General features: G+C 36.9%; 1 protein-coding gene across 1 annotated transcript in view; it reads left to right on the top strand.

Annotated features, from left to right (window-relative positions):
• Window positions 1-12,624, top strand: part of ADAMTS6 (ADAM metallopeptidase with thrombospondin type 1 motif 6) — a 165,260-nt gene that overhangs the window by 5,770 nt on the left and 146,866 nt on the right. The window contains exons 2-4 of the mRNA XM_064140247.1: window positions 265-661; window positions 1,382-1,746; window positions 7,914-8,082. Of these exons, the coding sequence (XP_063996317.1) occupies window positions 565-661; window positions 1,382-1,746; window positions 7,914-8,082 (631 nt within the window). The 5' untranslated portion in view covers window positions 265-564. The remainder of the gene's footprint in view (window positions 1-264; window positions 662-1,381; window positions 1,747-7,913; window positions 8,083-12,624) is intronic.

The following is a 12,624-nucleotide window of genomic DNA, read 5'->3' as shown; positions in this document are numbered from 1 at the left end:
AGTATTTGAGCAACAGAAAGCTTATTCTTTGTGAATCCTTACACCCATTAAAGCTGATGTGTGCATCTTTAGTTCTATGGGTCTGCTCTTCAGGGTTATTTGCAATTCATATTTTTTGTTATTGTTGTCACTTTGGACCATAAAAGTGATGATGATTGAATATTATTTCAAAATATTGATGCAATAGAGTTCACTGTGATGGCTTGGTGTTTTGCAGTTTCAGTAGAAGGAATTTGCCTTGACACATTTTCTTTTGTTTTTCAGGAAAAAAAGTGAAGCAAGTTCAGTAACTTTGTCTTACTGACCTCTTAAGGAATCTTACAAATACTTATCTGGAACTGAGAAAATGACTGCAGATGTCGAAGAAAGTACAGGTTGTTGGAAAAGAACACCTGCCAAAAAGTGGAATATCCAATAGTTAATTTGGAAGTAGTATAAAATAAATATACCTGTTATGGTGCAAGTCTGGAGTGGAGTTAACTCTGTAGCACACAGGTAGCTCTCCAAAGAGGGAAAGGGAAAAAAAGAGGAAAAAAAAAGAAGAGCTTTCTGTTTTTCTAAATTATGGAAATTCTTTGGAAGACGTGGACATGGATTTTGAGCCTAGTCATGGTTTTATCGGAACTTCACAGTGACAGCAGGCTTTCATACAGTTCTCAAGGTAGGAGCCTGACCTCTGTAGCCAAGAAGTATCTTTTTTTGCACTGCATTTGACTAATATTTTCTTACCCAAATTTGCATAATTCATGAGATCCTGTGGGCTCTGTGATTACTTTTATGATGATTTATCATAATGAAAATTTAAATGCAGCAGACCTGATTAATTTTTAAACTTTCATTCTGTCTACTTTTTAACTGTAGGAAAGCCTTGCAAGTGTGGTGGGGTTTTTTTTTGTTTGTTTGTTTGTTTTTTAATCTGCTAATGTTTACAGATTTAATGCGAAATGATGAATGATTAATACCTTTTTATGGTGTGGTACTTTTCATTACTACTGTTTTTGTTGTTGCAGGTGGATCTAATAGCTTTAGTCTTTGAATGGTGTCATTGGGAAGAATTTCTTCTTCTTATGTTAGTGTTTAGCCCTAGATGCCTATGTATTTGGGGTGAATAGGAAAAGATATAGAGATAAAAACTTGTATTTCCAGTGACATCAGATTAATAGGAAACTAAATAAATTTTACTGACTTGAAATAAAGCAATATTTTATTTTATGTAGTAAAACACTACATCTTGTATTTGTTTGAAAGCAACTTTTACTCCTGAGGATGATGAGATTTAGCCAAGTACAGTTTATGTTTATACTACTACTTGTTGTTTTCTCTTATGTTTTCTTTTCTTCTGTACCTGTTTCCTGGACTGCCTTATCTTGTCCTTGCAAAGAGGAATTCCTGTCTTACCTTGAACACTACCAACTGACCATCCCAATAAGAGTTGATCAAAATGGAGCCTTCCTCAGCTTTGCTGTGAAAAATGGTGAACCCTCAAGAAGAAAGAGGAGTGTGGACCCTTATGACCAAGAACTGGCAGCATCTAAATTATTTTTCAAACTTTCTGCCTATGGCAAGCACTTTCATTTAAACCTGACTCTCAATACTGATTTGGTGTCCAGACATTTTACAGTAGAATACTGGGGGAAGGATGGACCACAATGGAAACACAATTTTTTAGACCACTGTCATTACACAGGATATTTGCAAGACCAGCACAGTACAACTAAAGTGGCCTTAAGCAACTGCAATGGTCTGGTAAGTGCATAATACATGTTCTAGTATTAAATATGTGCTTGTCCCTTTTAAATTACAGACGAACTTAATTGGCATATCTTTCAGTTTTTTGAGTCCCTGCGGGAAGCAAGCAGACAGGAAGGTGCAGAAAACCCCTAAAACCTGATCTGGGTCCTGGGGAAAAGTAGTCATCAGTTTTTCAAGCTTAATTGTAAGTACTAAGACCCAATTCTGTAGTCCTTTAGCAGGCAACATTTCCAGTGTTTACGGTGTCTGCACTAGGGCTGCAAGATTAGGTCTGTGCTGAGATCCTTACAGGTTGTAAAAATGTTGCAAGCTCAAAGGGTGGGGAGGAGGAAAAAGTATCTTTTAGGATGCTGAATCTCTCCAGAGAAGCATTGAGCTGAACGCCTGATGGTTGCTTTTGAGAATCTGGGTTTAGAAACTTTGAGTAAATAACAAGGAGGAATTGTTAGGTATAGAAGTCACCATTGCCATAAATTCAAAGAGCGAAGACTAAAGTAGGTCTTTTTCAAGTAACAGTGCCAGAAAGTAATTACTTTTTTAAAGTAGAGTTTTATTTACAAATTTCAATCAGTTGCTTTTAAATGTAGGTTTAGTAATTATCATCTCTTTTGTTACCATCTTTCCATCTACTGTTGATGTCTTGATCACACAATGGTAATAACTGCATGGGGAAAAGGGTCTTTTATTTCTAAAATAAGGTAGAAAACAAATAGTAAAAAATGACTGTGGAGTAACAAAGTGCTAAAATGAAAGGGCATAACTAGGAAATACTAAATTGAAAGCCAGTAGCTTCCCTTGTAAAAGTACATGTGTATACTAGGGTTATTAATTCTAACTGTGATAGAACACTGGCCAATCTTCTTGTTAGAAGTAGACAAATATAGCTAATTGCTAAGGAAAAATAAAGAAATTACACAGAGTTGCTAAACTGTGCTGAGGTATAATATATGTTGATAGGCTATTTGAAAAACACAAGCCAACTGCATCAAAGAATCGTAGAATGCACTGGGTTGGAAGGGACCTTTAGAAGTCATCTGTCAGACCTAGATAGATATCCCTGATACATAGTCTAGGTTAACATTTTGAAGTACTCTTGAGGAAAAAATAATTTAATGGGAATTTTTATGGATAAGGGAACACCTTCAAAGAAATGTACTTGAAATGGTGTTTCATCAAATGTGGTATCAGTTTGGTTATTGCAGATTTGTAGCAGACAGGTCTGAATCTGGTGCAGTTTTCACACTGTTTTTGTTAGTTCCCATATAATAACAACTTTGTGTCACAGTTACTTAAGCTCTTAAAGTAATGCACTTTATCACTTTGCTTTTGAGTTCTTTTCAGCTACAAATACTATGGAAATGAAATTCCCGCTTTCAGGACTTACTACTTTACAAGAGGCTATGTCCATCTATATCTTCAGAATTACTGTTAGTTGAGGCATCAACTGGTTGGTCCCTTTTGGAGCTTTCAGTCAGTGTTGTCATGCTGTCATTTGAGTTCCTCTCTGACCTTGTCCAGGGACTGAGCCAGGAATGTATGCTCTTACAACTACCTGAAGGGATGTTGTAGCCAGGTGGGGGGTGGCCTCTTCTCCCAGGCAACCGCCAATAGAACAAGGGGACACAATCTCAAGTTGTGCCGGGGAAAGTATAGGCTGGATGTTAGGAGGAAGTTCTTCACAGAGAGAGTGATTTGCCATTGGAATGGGCTGCCCAGGGAGGTGGTGGAGGCACCGTCCCTGGAGGTGTTCAAGAAAAGCCTGGATGAGGCACTTAGTGCCATGGTCTAGTTGACTGGCTAGGGCTGGGGGATAGGTTGGACTGGATGATCTTGGAGGTCTCTTCCAACCTGGTTGATTCTATGATACTGTAGTCAACTCCAGTTTTACTTTCACATTAAGGGAACAACAGCAGGAAGAAGCCCATGTTTTCCTATTGGCATTGCCTGTCTCTTACTCCTTGTGGTGGTACTTCAAATAGTGTAGCAGCATGAACAGTTATGTTGAAGCAGTTTTTTGCTTCTGTGCCTCATACCCTGAGGTGATATCTAGCATGGCCACTCTACTTTCATCCTTGCTGGTTTGCTAGAGTGAATCCATCTGATGTTCTGTGGTTCTGAGTGTTAGTATGTTGACTTAGTGTAAGTTAACTTGAGTGTGGAGTGATTCCCAAATTGTCTTCAGTGCTTTTGGTTGTCATCAGCTCTTACATGTTTCTTCCAGGTATTAAAGCTGCTTTAAGTGAGTTTCTGGGCACATGACAACTGGCTTGTTTAAAAATAAAATAAAATTATGTATATATATATATGTAGTGATCATGCCCTCTTACTTGGGACTGGAAAGTGTCTGGCATGCACTCATGTGTGTAAATTATTTGTATTCTTAGGTTACCTCGCTTTAAGCTGATTCTGCCTTAAAGAATTCATCTGCTTTTACAAATTAGAAACTATATAGCAACGTATTTTTGAATAATATGTAAAATAATGTCTTAGTTTATAAAATAACTTATGGAGATTAAAAGTGATCTTGTAAAGGACTTGGTGTTCAAGATCGGTGTCTTTGGACTTCTCTTTGTTACTGCTGTGTATTTGCAGTGTAGACTTTGTATTCAGAAAAGTATATGTAAGCTGCCCCTGTCCTGATTTTAAGGCATCTTGTTAGGTCCCACGCTGTGCTGTCTCAGGCCAGACCACTATTTTTCTCATCTTTAAGAACACAGTAAGCTAACACAACCTTTTTACTCAGCCATAAAATCACGCTGAAGCGTCTAGCTAGCTGTAGACATACTGAACAGTACTGACATTTTTAGAAGTTTCCATCACTACTGCTTTATATTAAAAAAGGATAAAGCGTGAAGTCTAGAAAGCTTAAAGAGATTGCAGAATGTTAGTACTGTGTGGAGAAAATGTGCACTTACTAGTTATCCATAATTCAGTTTGTGTCTGCAGCTGATGGACATCCCCCGTCTGAAGCAGGCTAAGGCCTCAGCTGGACAGCCTGACAGGAAAAGATTCCTCTTCACAAATTCAGGGGAATTCCATGTGGATTCACAGATTTGTCTCAGCATGTCAAACTGCTGGATCCAGACCATGTATAAGTTAGCAACAGTTGGCAGTCTGTAGAGGGATTGGATAGCACTAGGATTTCAAACAATCTGTTTTAGATAATAATCTTGGGAATGTTGCTTGTAGTATCCTACTTGGGGCATCCAGCTTGCTTTTAAAATTCATGGCACTTTGTCAATACCTTTTGCTGGTCGTTCTTCTGTTAAAATACAATAGCAAAACTTAAAAAAAAAAAATATTTTGAATGCTTTTAAAGGACATTATTTCAGTTTCTCTCTCTCTCTTTTTTTTCCCAGCTGAAATTGTGTTTTGCTCAAATAGTATATTAAAAGCCCAAACCTGGAGTTCAGAAATGTTGGTTTAGGTATCACAGCATAATTCCCACTATTTATTAATTGGACGTTGCTGAATGCTTATACAGTGAAAGTATCTCTAGCCACATGAATTTTCTAAACTTATAGTTAGGAAAAGTGCTAATTCTCACTGACCCAGGTGCTTTTTATATACAGAATTCAGAGCGCATTTTACAATTCAATGACTGCAATTCAACAAGATCGCATGCATCACTTCAATGCTGGAAGAACAGCTTTGTTATCAAGCCAGATTGATATGTGGCATGTGTATGATGTCTTTATGTGAAGGGCATGTGCAGAGCATTTGTGTTTCCAGTATTTATCGAATAACTTGTTTAGATGCAAAATCTTGACTGCATGCATGTCCTGACTACCTGGAGGTAGGATCAGTTAAAATATATTTGCAGTTCCTCAATTAACTGTTACTAAAATATCTCATTTTTTAAATCACCATAGTGTATTGGCAAATGAGTTCAGATATCAGATAGGCTTAGGAAAAATCAGCCATAGTCTTGTAACCTTTTCCACTGCTGGTACCTGAGGGAACTATGTTAGTTTGCAGACACTCATAATAGTCTTTGTCTATTTGATCCTGAAAATACACTATTTTTATAGAATATTAGTGCTGCAAGTAAATGTTGTTTGTGGCATCTGAATTGAGTCACTCCCACTGAGGTCATGTCACTGCTTAGAACTGTTAAGTTTCAGTACCTGATACAGATGTTTTATTCATGCATAAACTTACTAATTTGTCTGGTCTCAAGTGCAGATACGAAGGATGAATGCTCTGGTGTAATTAGATTTAGATTAAGATACACATATAGAGGCAGAGACACAAGTTGGTATTATTGCTGTCTTCTCAGGCCTGGCATGAAGCAGAGAGCCTGATGGTGTTGACCAGAACCGCTTTCTGCTACTCTCTTGTGGAAACACAATACCAGGACTAATAGCAGTTCAGGATTCACTTAAACCCAGATGTCTGACAGCCAGAGTCAGGGCCGTTCTGACTTCCAAGGTTCTTTCTGCACATCTGTCAAAGCCAAGTTAGAATTGAGCTTGCATCTTCAATACTATTTAAGCATCAGCCTCCCAGTACATTATTATTTTCTAGTAAAATTCTTGACTTTCAAGCTACAAGAAGGCATTGTGAGAGGAATTTGATACCAGCGTCTTCCAAGTGATTATTGACCTTGATGTTACCTTCATGGGTTAATTATTAAAAGTACACTGAAGAGGGACACTTGCTCTTAGATGTTGTGTGCTGAGGTGGGGGCACAGTTGCACTGTGGCACAGTAGGAATGAGGAGGTGATCATCCCCCTCTACTTAGCACCGGTGAGGCCATACCTCAAGTCTTATGTTCATTTCTGGGCCTCTAAATATATCAAAGATACTGAGGTACTGGAACATGTTCAGAGAAGGGCAACAAGGCTTGTGGAGAACCTGCAGCACGTTTGGTGGGTGGTTGTTAGTTTTTTCTTTTTTTTTCCTATGCTTTATGTTGTTGTTTAAATCCATTTACTCCAGGAGTGAAGAACAGTAGTGTACACAACACCATCAGGATAAGAGCTTTGTCCAAGAGTGCGATGGCAAGCCCTGATTTTACAAATAGCTTTATGATATTTAGAACATTTATGGAGCTAGTGGTCTTACAGCTGCTTATAGAAGTCTCAGTGTAGAGAAAAAACAACAGTTTTGATAAGAGACTTGCGCATAGTACTTGCTTCAGAGGTCAAAGATGTGATATTCAATCTGCATATGCATTCACGATATGGAGCCAGAATCTCCTGCTGGTCTCCTACCTGAGGAGTAGCCTGCCCTTCCTGTGTAGAAAGTTCATGCACTTAGATAGAGATGTCAGAATTTTTTATTTAACAGATATAGGTGCAGGAGCCCCCTCAGTATTTCTCAATCTGAAAGGGTCCCAAACCTGGATTTTCTGCTAAGTTCAATTTCAGTTGCTGAAGGTTCAGGAAATTGCATAGTTGGCCTGAAATCTCCCCTTTCTTCCATAAACCACTTCCTGTTTGGAAGAAGCTGTGTTCACAAATGTGAAAGTTATGAGAATACAATATCTACTATTACGCATTGCAGTATGAGAGAAAAGAAGTGTTCACTTATTATGGAGAATGAGGTCCAATGAACAGTCTGCAACAGTGTGCATTTGCCAAAAATGGCAAAAAAATCATACGGAATAAATGCTTTGTAGGTAGTGTACCCTAAGTTAATATTAATAATTTGAATTTAATAACTGGAGTTAAGCATCTGTAAGTTAAATGCTGGATTTCCCTGACTGTATGTTCTAAAGTTAATACTTCATAGTGTTTTCCTTTGATGCAATATGTGTCTTTAAGAACTACCCCTAATGTGGCGTGTTAGAGTGCTCTTGGCCTCGACATTTTAGCAGGGATACTTTGACGTGGTGTCATTTTTAATGGATATAAAGCATGTATTTTGGATCATCCCTTGCTTTCTTACCACATCTACAAAAGTTCTTTCAGAGATAGGCAATTATATTATTATTTTCTCATTCTTTTCTTGTTGTGTTACTTATAGGCACTTAATCCTCCCCTCACTAAAATCAGTGGAGGAGATCTGGCTCATGCATTGTCTTTTGTGTTGGCTTATAGATTTGGATTTATTCACAGTGATAAATGTTACTCAAAAGTTTTTAAAATTCAAGCTTTTCCATATGAGTTTTATGTTGTCTTTTGCAATTTGCTATTTTCTTATTTTCTTCTTTAAGCATGGCGTCATTGCTACGGGAGATGAAGAGTATTTTATTGAGCCTTTAAGGAACATAACAGAAGATTCTAGTAACTTTAATTTTGAGAATGGTCATCCTCATGTTATATACAAAAAATCTACTATGCACCAGCAGCATCTCTATGATCACAGTCATTGTGGAGTCTCAGGTAAATGCGTATGAGAGTCATTCCTTTTAAAATATACAGTGTAAGATGTATTTGAATTTCTTGCTTGGTTCATAGGTAAGACAGAAGAAAATGTCGCAATAGGAATCTTCTTTTCAGGTGGTGTAATCTGCTCTGTTGGAAAGTGGTTTTGCCTTTTTTTTTTCAGATCGAGTTTAGGAGTACAGTGCCTGAGTATAGTGTCTTGTTTTATGCCTGTGTGTGTACAGTGGTAGAAACCAGCACAGGCTTCCTCAAAATGTGCTAAATATACTTGGAAAGCATGGTTTGAGTGACTGAGTATAACGGCTCAATGTTTAATAAGTGTTCCATCTCATCTGAGGAAACTTGACAGGCAACCTGTTTGTCAGTATTGTGATCAGCAATACATCTGCAGTCTACATAATTTCACCTCCATGGGTGTTTTATAGTGTTTTGATACTGGATTTGGGTTTAGTGGGTTAACATTATTCCACAGTAGTTGAATGTGTGATTTAGAGGAGCATTATGAGAAAGATTATGTAATTTTGGCTGAGAAATATTTTCCTTGTAAATCGGTTTTAAATTCCATATACTTGTACAAGTACTTACATGATCCATTTTCCAAGTACCCTTTGACATGAGTTTCACTTCCTAAAACTGAAAATTAACTTCTTGAGGACAGCATAGAGTAAATCTGAGAAGTTATATAAGAACACTAAAATGATGTGGTTTTTACATAATAGAAAAATAATACAACCATGTCATTTATTTATGTCTCAGAAATAGATTGTCCTTACAAGTTCAGTCCTGGACTCATGTTCCATGAGATTCAGTGTGTAGGGCAGGATGACCAATACTAATCTCAAAATGAAATAACAGTACTGCCCATTGATGTAGCAGGTTTTTGGGGCTTGTTACTTTTAATGGCACCAGCTAACTAAAAGTATAGTAACATATAGGTTGTCTGCAAAGACCCATAGCTGTGAGATAGTTTTTCTTGAGTGTTTCAGTTAACTGTGTTTAAGGACTGTCAGACTTCACGTATGTAACATTTGTTTTAGTTTGGAAGCATTATCCCACTTACGTGCTTCTAATATTGCAAACAAATCTCCTGACTATTATTGCTGGCTAGCTGATTGTAAAATAAGAGTACTAACATATAATCATTTTGTAGAGAAGGCTGTCACTTAAGCCTCTTGAAATAAGGGGAAGGATTATGATATGTAGGATGCTGCAATTTCTACCATTATTATATCCCTAGAAAGAGGAAGGATGTTTGCCTCTGTCAGATGTTATCTTCTAGATTAATGCGTAAGAGACCATTATTCTCCAAGTGGTGATGAAGCTGTAGGAGCTATTTTGATCATGTTGCCTTCATTTGTTTGGATGGTATCTATTGAATGGATCATAGGTTGATCTGAGCTGTGCATCCTGTGTGTATTTTTGGTGAAACATGCAGTAATCTTAAGCATTTGTTCTTTCGCATGTTTGATATTGCCTTTGTTCATCACAGCTCTTGTGCATTTCCCAATCTTTCCTGTCAGAGATATCCTGAAGTTCTTAATTATTGAAATAGTAAAGTCCTGCTTTTTATGACTCTGAGAATTCTATCATGGTCATTCATCTCAGTTTCTCTTTATCCTGTTGGTCTCTATACAACTTTCACTTCATCAAAATTAAAAAAAAAAAAGAAAAAAAAAGGAGGTCTCCCCAAACCACAAGGTCTTAACTTCTCCAGATGATGTTATCTTTTAATGGATACCTTTTAATGTTATCCTTATGGGTACCAAAACCTAAGAAATTTGTTTTCTGAGCACTGTTGTGGCTTTATCCCGAAGTGATAAGGCATCAAAAGCATCTTGAGAATATCTCAAAGTAAAATCAATATTTATTTTCAGTTTCACATCTTTTGGACTCCAGGATTGAAGCCACATTTACAGTAATCTTTGAGGTATTTGACTGGTTTTGGAAGTTTTGGACAGTCCAATTCTGTGTTTTAAGATGCAGTCATAACAAACTTATAGCTGCCTTTTGGCAGTGTATCTTTAAGTTTGTCTGGAGACTGATGCAGGCTTTACCCTCAGAGCCAATATAGTGTTGTGGAAGAAATATGTTTGTGTAGCTGTGCCACTGTTCACAGTCTGGCAAATCTCCCCTGCTGTAATCTAGACCTGATTTTATTGTGTATCTGTTCTGTATCAGAAGTGGGCAAGATTTTGAAGTGTCAGTAGAGACAAGGGGAGTGTTATTTATGACTTTTCTGAGAAAAAAATTGCAATAATTGATAAAAAGTGAGTCAAGAAATTTGGTCAAAGATGATCAAAATTGATTGAGATGACAAAGTGATGGACTACATCTTCATAGTAGATAGTAGCAGTATGGTGGCTAGTGCAAGTGGAGGACTGGAGAGGCAGAGACATTCAGGTAAGAACATGGATTGTTTTTCATAACAGAAATTAGACTTTAAGCAGTTAGACATAACAATGAGTATTTTTAAAAAAAAAAAGTTGATTTACTGTTTCCTGTATGCATCATCAACAAGTTAACTATGTTTTATTAGACGTAGCTGAAAGCATTAAGGTCTTGGTAGGAAGTTGATCACTGTCAAATTTGAATTGCTTCAGTGTGTTTTGAGGCCGCTGGATTTATGTTGCCGAGTGCTGTGTTTGGATAGGATTGAGAAACAACAACAGTTGACATATGAAAGTTGCAGAGCGGCAGATTATTTAGAGATGACTCTACTATGGGCTGCCTGTGTAAGTGGTTTTACTCATGGCAGGCTTTACAGTCAACATATTACAAGCAATTCTTTTTTCTGCTTTAGAATATGTGAAACGATGACGTTAAAGTAGTAAGAAAACACCAGAAACAGAATGCTGCACTTAAAAATATTCCTCATAGTTGCATGTTATAAGCAGCTTTCTGCTGCATTTTGAGATCTTTTTTTTGTTCATGTTCTCTCTCTTCATGTGGCGTTTTTAAAGGACCGACACAGGAAAACCTGGATACCGTTGCTGAGAGCTCGGTGTTAACACACGTTTGGATTTCTTGTCAGTTGCAATTTAAAACTTAATTTGCTGCTTTTATAATCATTAGTTTGGGGTTAATAACAGTGTTTTTGCTGGAGGGCTAAAGTTTTCTCTCTCTCTCTTTTTTTTTTTTTTTAATTTAAATTTTTGCATTTTTTAAAGCTTCCTGATTGTTACATTTTATGTTAAAGGAAGTTAAAATATTTTAGTTTTTTAATCTAGGAATATAGTGGAAAAAATGACATAACTTGACTTGGAAATATTTCTGTTAAATACCTTGCAGACCTCTATTTTTAGTTCGTATTTTAGCTTTTATTAAAAAATACTCAGCATTATTTAGTGTATTTAAAGTAAATCAACATTTGTAGGTCCTAGGAGTTTGAGCCCTAAGTACTCAGGGTTGTTTCCAGCTTTACCATTACTTCGAGACCAGCTGAAGCCTAAGCTTCTCACCTGATAAGAAAAGGAGAAATGTTTGTTTTTGTGAAGGCCCCTGAGACCTTTGTTTGACAGACGATATCAAGATGGGTCCAGAATAATATTTTCTTTGTTTTTTTTTTTTCTCTTTGAAAGTTTTCTGCATGAGCTCATAAGTTTTCATATGTTTAGAATAGATTTACATCTTTCAGTGAAAAATTGCGAGTTGACGTGGAAGCAGTATTGCATTTCTAAAGTACCTTTAACATCCCGAGAGCATCAGAAGCCCTCCAATATCATTGGTTGTTACTTGGAAATGAAGAATGGGTACGGGCTTTTTTGTGTGTGTGTGTTGAAGAACTTCGGTACACAAACTGTCACAGAATTCCAGAGGTTCCTAAATCTCTGGTCAAGTGAGATGAAACATCTCAGAACAATTAAAGCAACTTAGAATTTCCTACAATGGTGACAAAAAGGAGAAATCCTAGTATGCGTTAGAGAATCCTCAATAGGCTTTAAGGCTAAATAAAGCTTTTAAAATGGATTATACTTATTGCAGAATGAGGACAACTTTGTTACCAGCATATTTTCAGCTACCAGGTTTATCGTAGTCTTTTTGCTTTTCTGGAACACACAGCTTTTAAAGGCAACACTGTGGCCTCAAAAACTGGGAAACACTGGAACGGTAGGAATGCTGAAGCTTTGTATTGCTGGTTTTGATGTTAACAGACATTCTTTGTGGTGTAGTTACCGGTTTTTAAGAATGGTGTACTTAGTTGAATTGCATGAAGCATTGCTTTTTCACAGAAGGTACTAATCCTAGCTCAAGTCATCTTTAGCCAAACTGGTTTTAGTAGAGGTAATGATGCATCTCAGAAATTGATCACTTAATCAGCCTTGTTAAGATAATTATAAATGTTTATCTTCTGTTCATCTACAGCTAGTAAGAATACCTTGAATATTTTGAAATCCTGCTTAGATTAAACCAGACTAATAATACATTTTCATAAGCTTAAAGTTGAGATCTGTGTTGATCTTCATGGAAAAGAGTTATTTACTAGATGTTCTGTCTGGTAATGAGGACGGGGATTCAAATTCAGTAATCAGTTTTAGTGTT

This window comes from Pogoniulus pusillus, chromosome Z, assembly GCF_015220805.1.
Source record: "Pogoniulus pusillus isolate bPogPus1 chromosome Z, bPogPus1.pri, whole genome shotgun sequence".
NCBI lineage: Eukaryota > Metazoa > Chordata > Aves > Piciformes > Lybiidae > Pogoniulus > Pogoniulus pusillus.
Note: the sequence above shows the minus strand (reverse complement) of the source record. Positions and strands in the feature narration are given on the sequence as shown.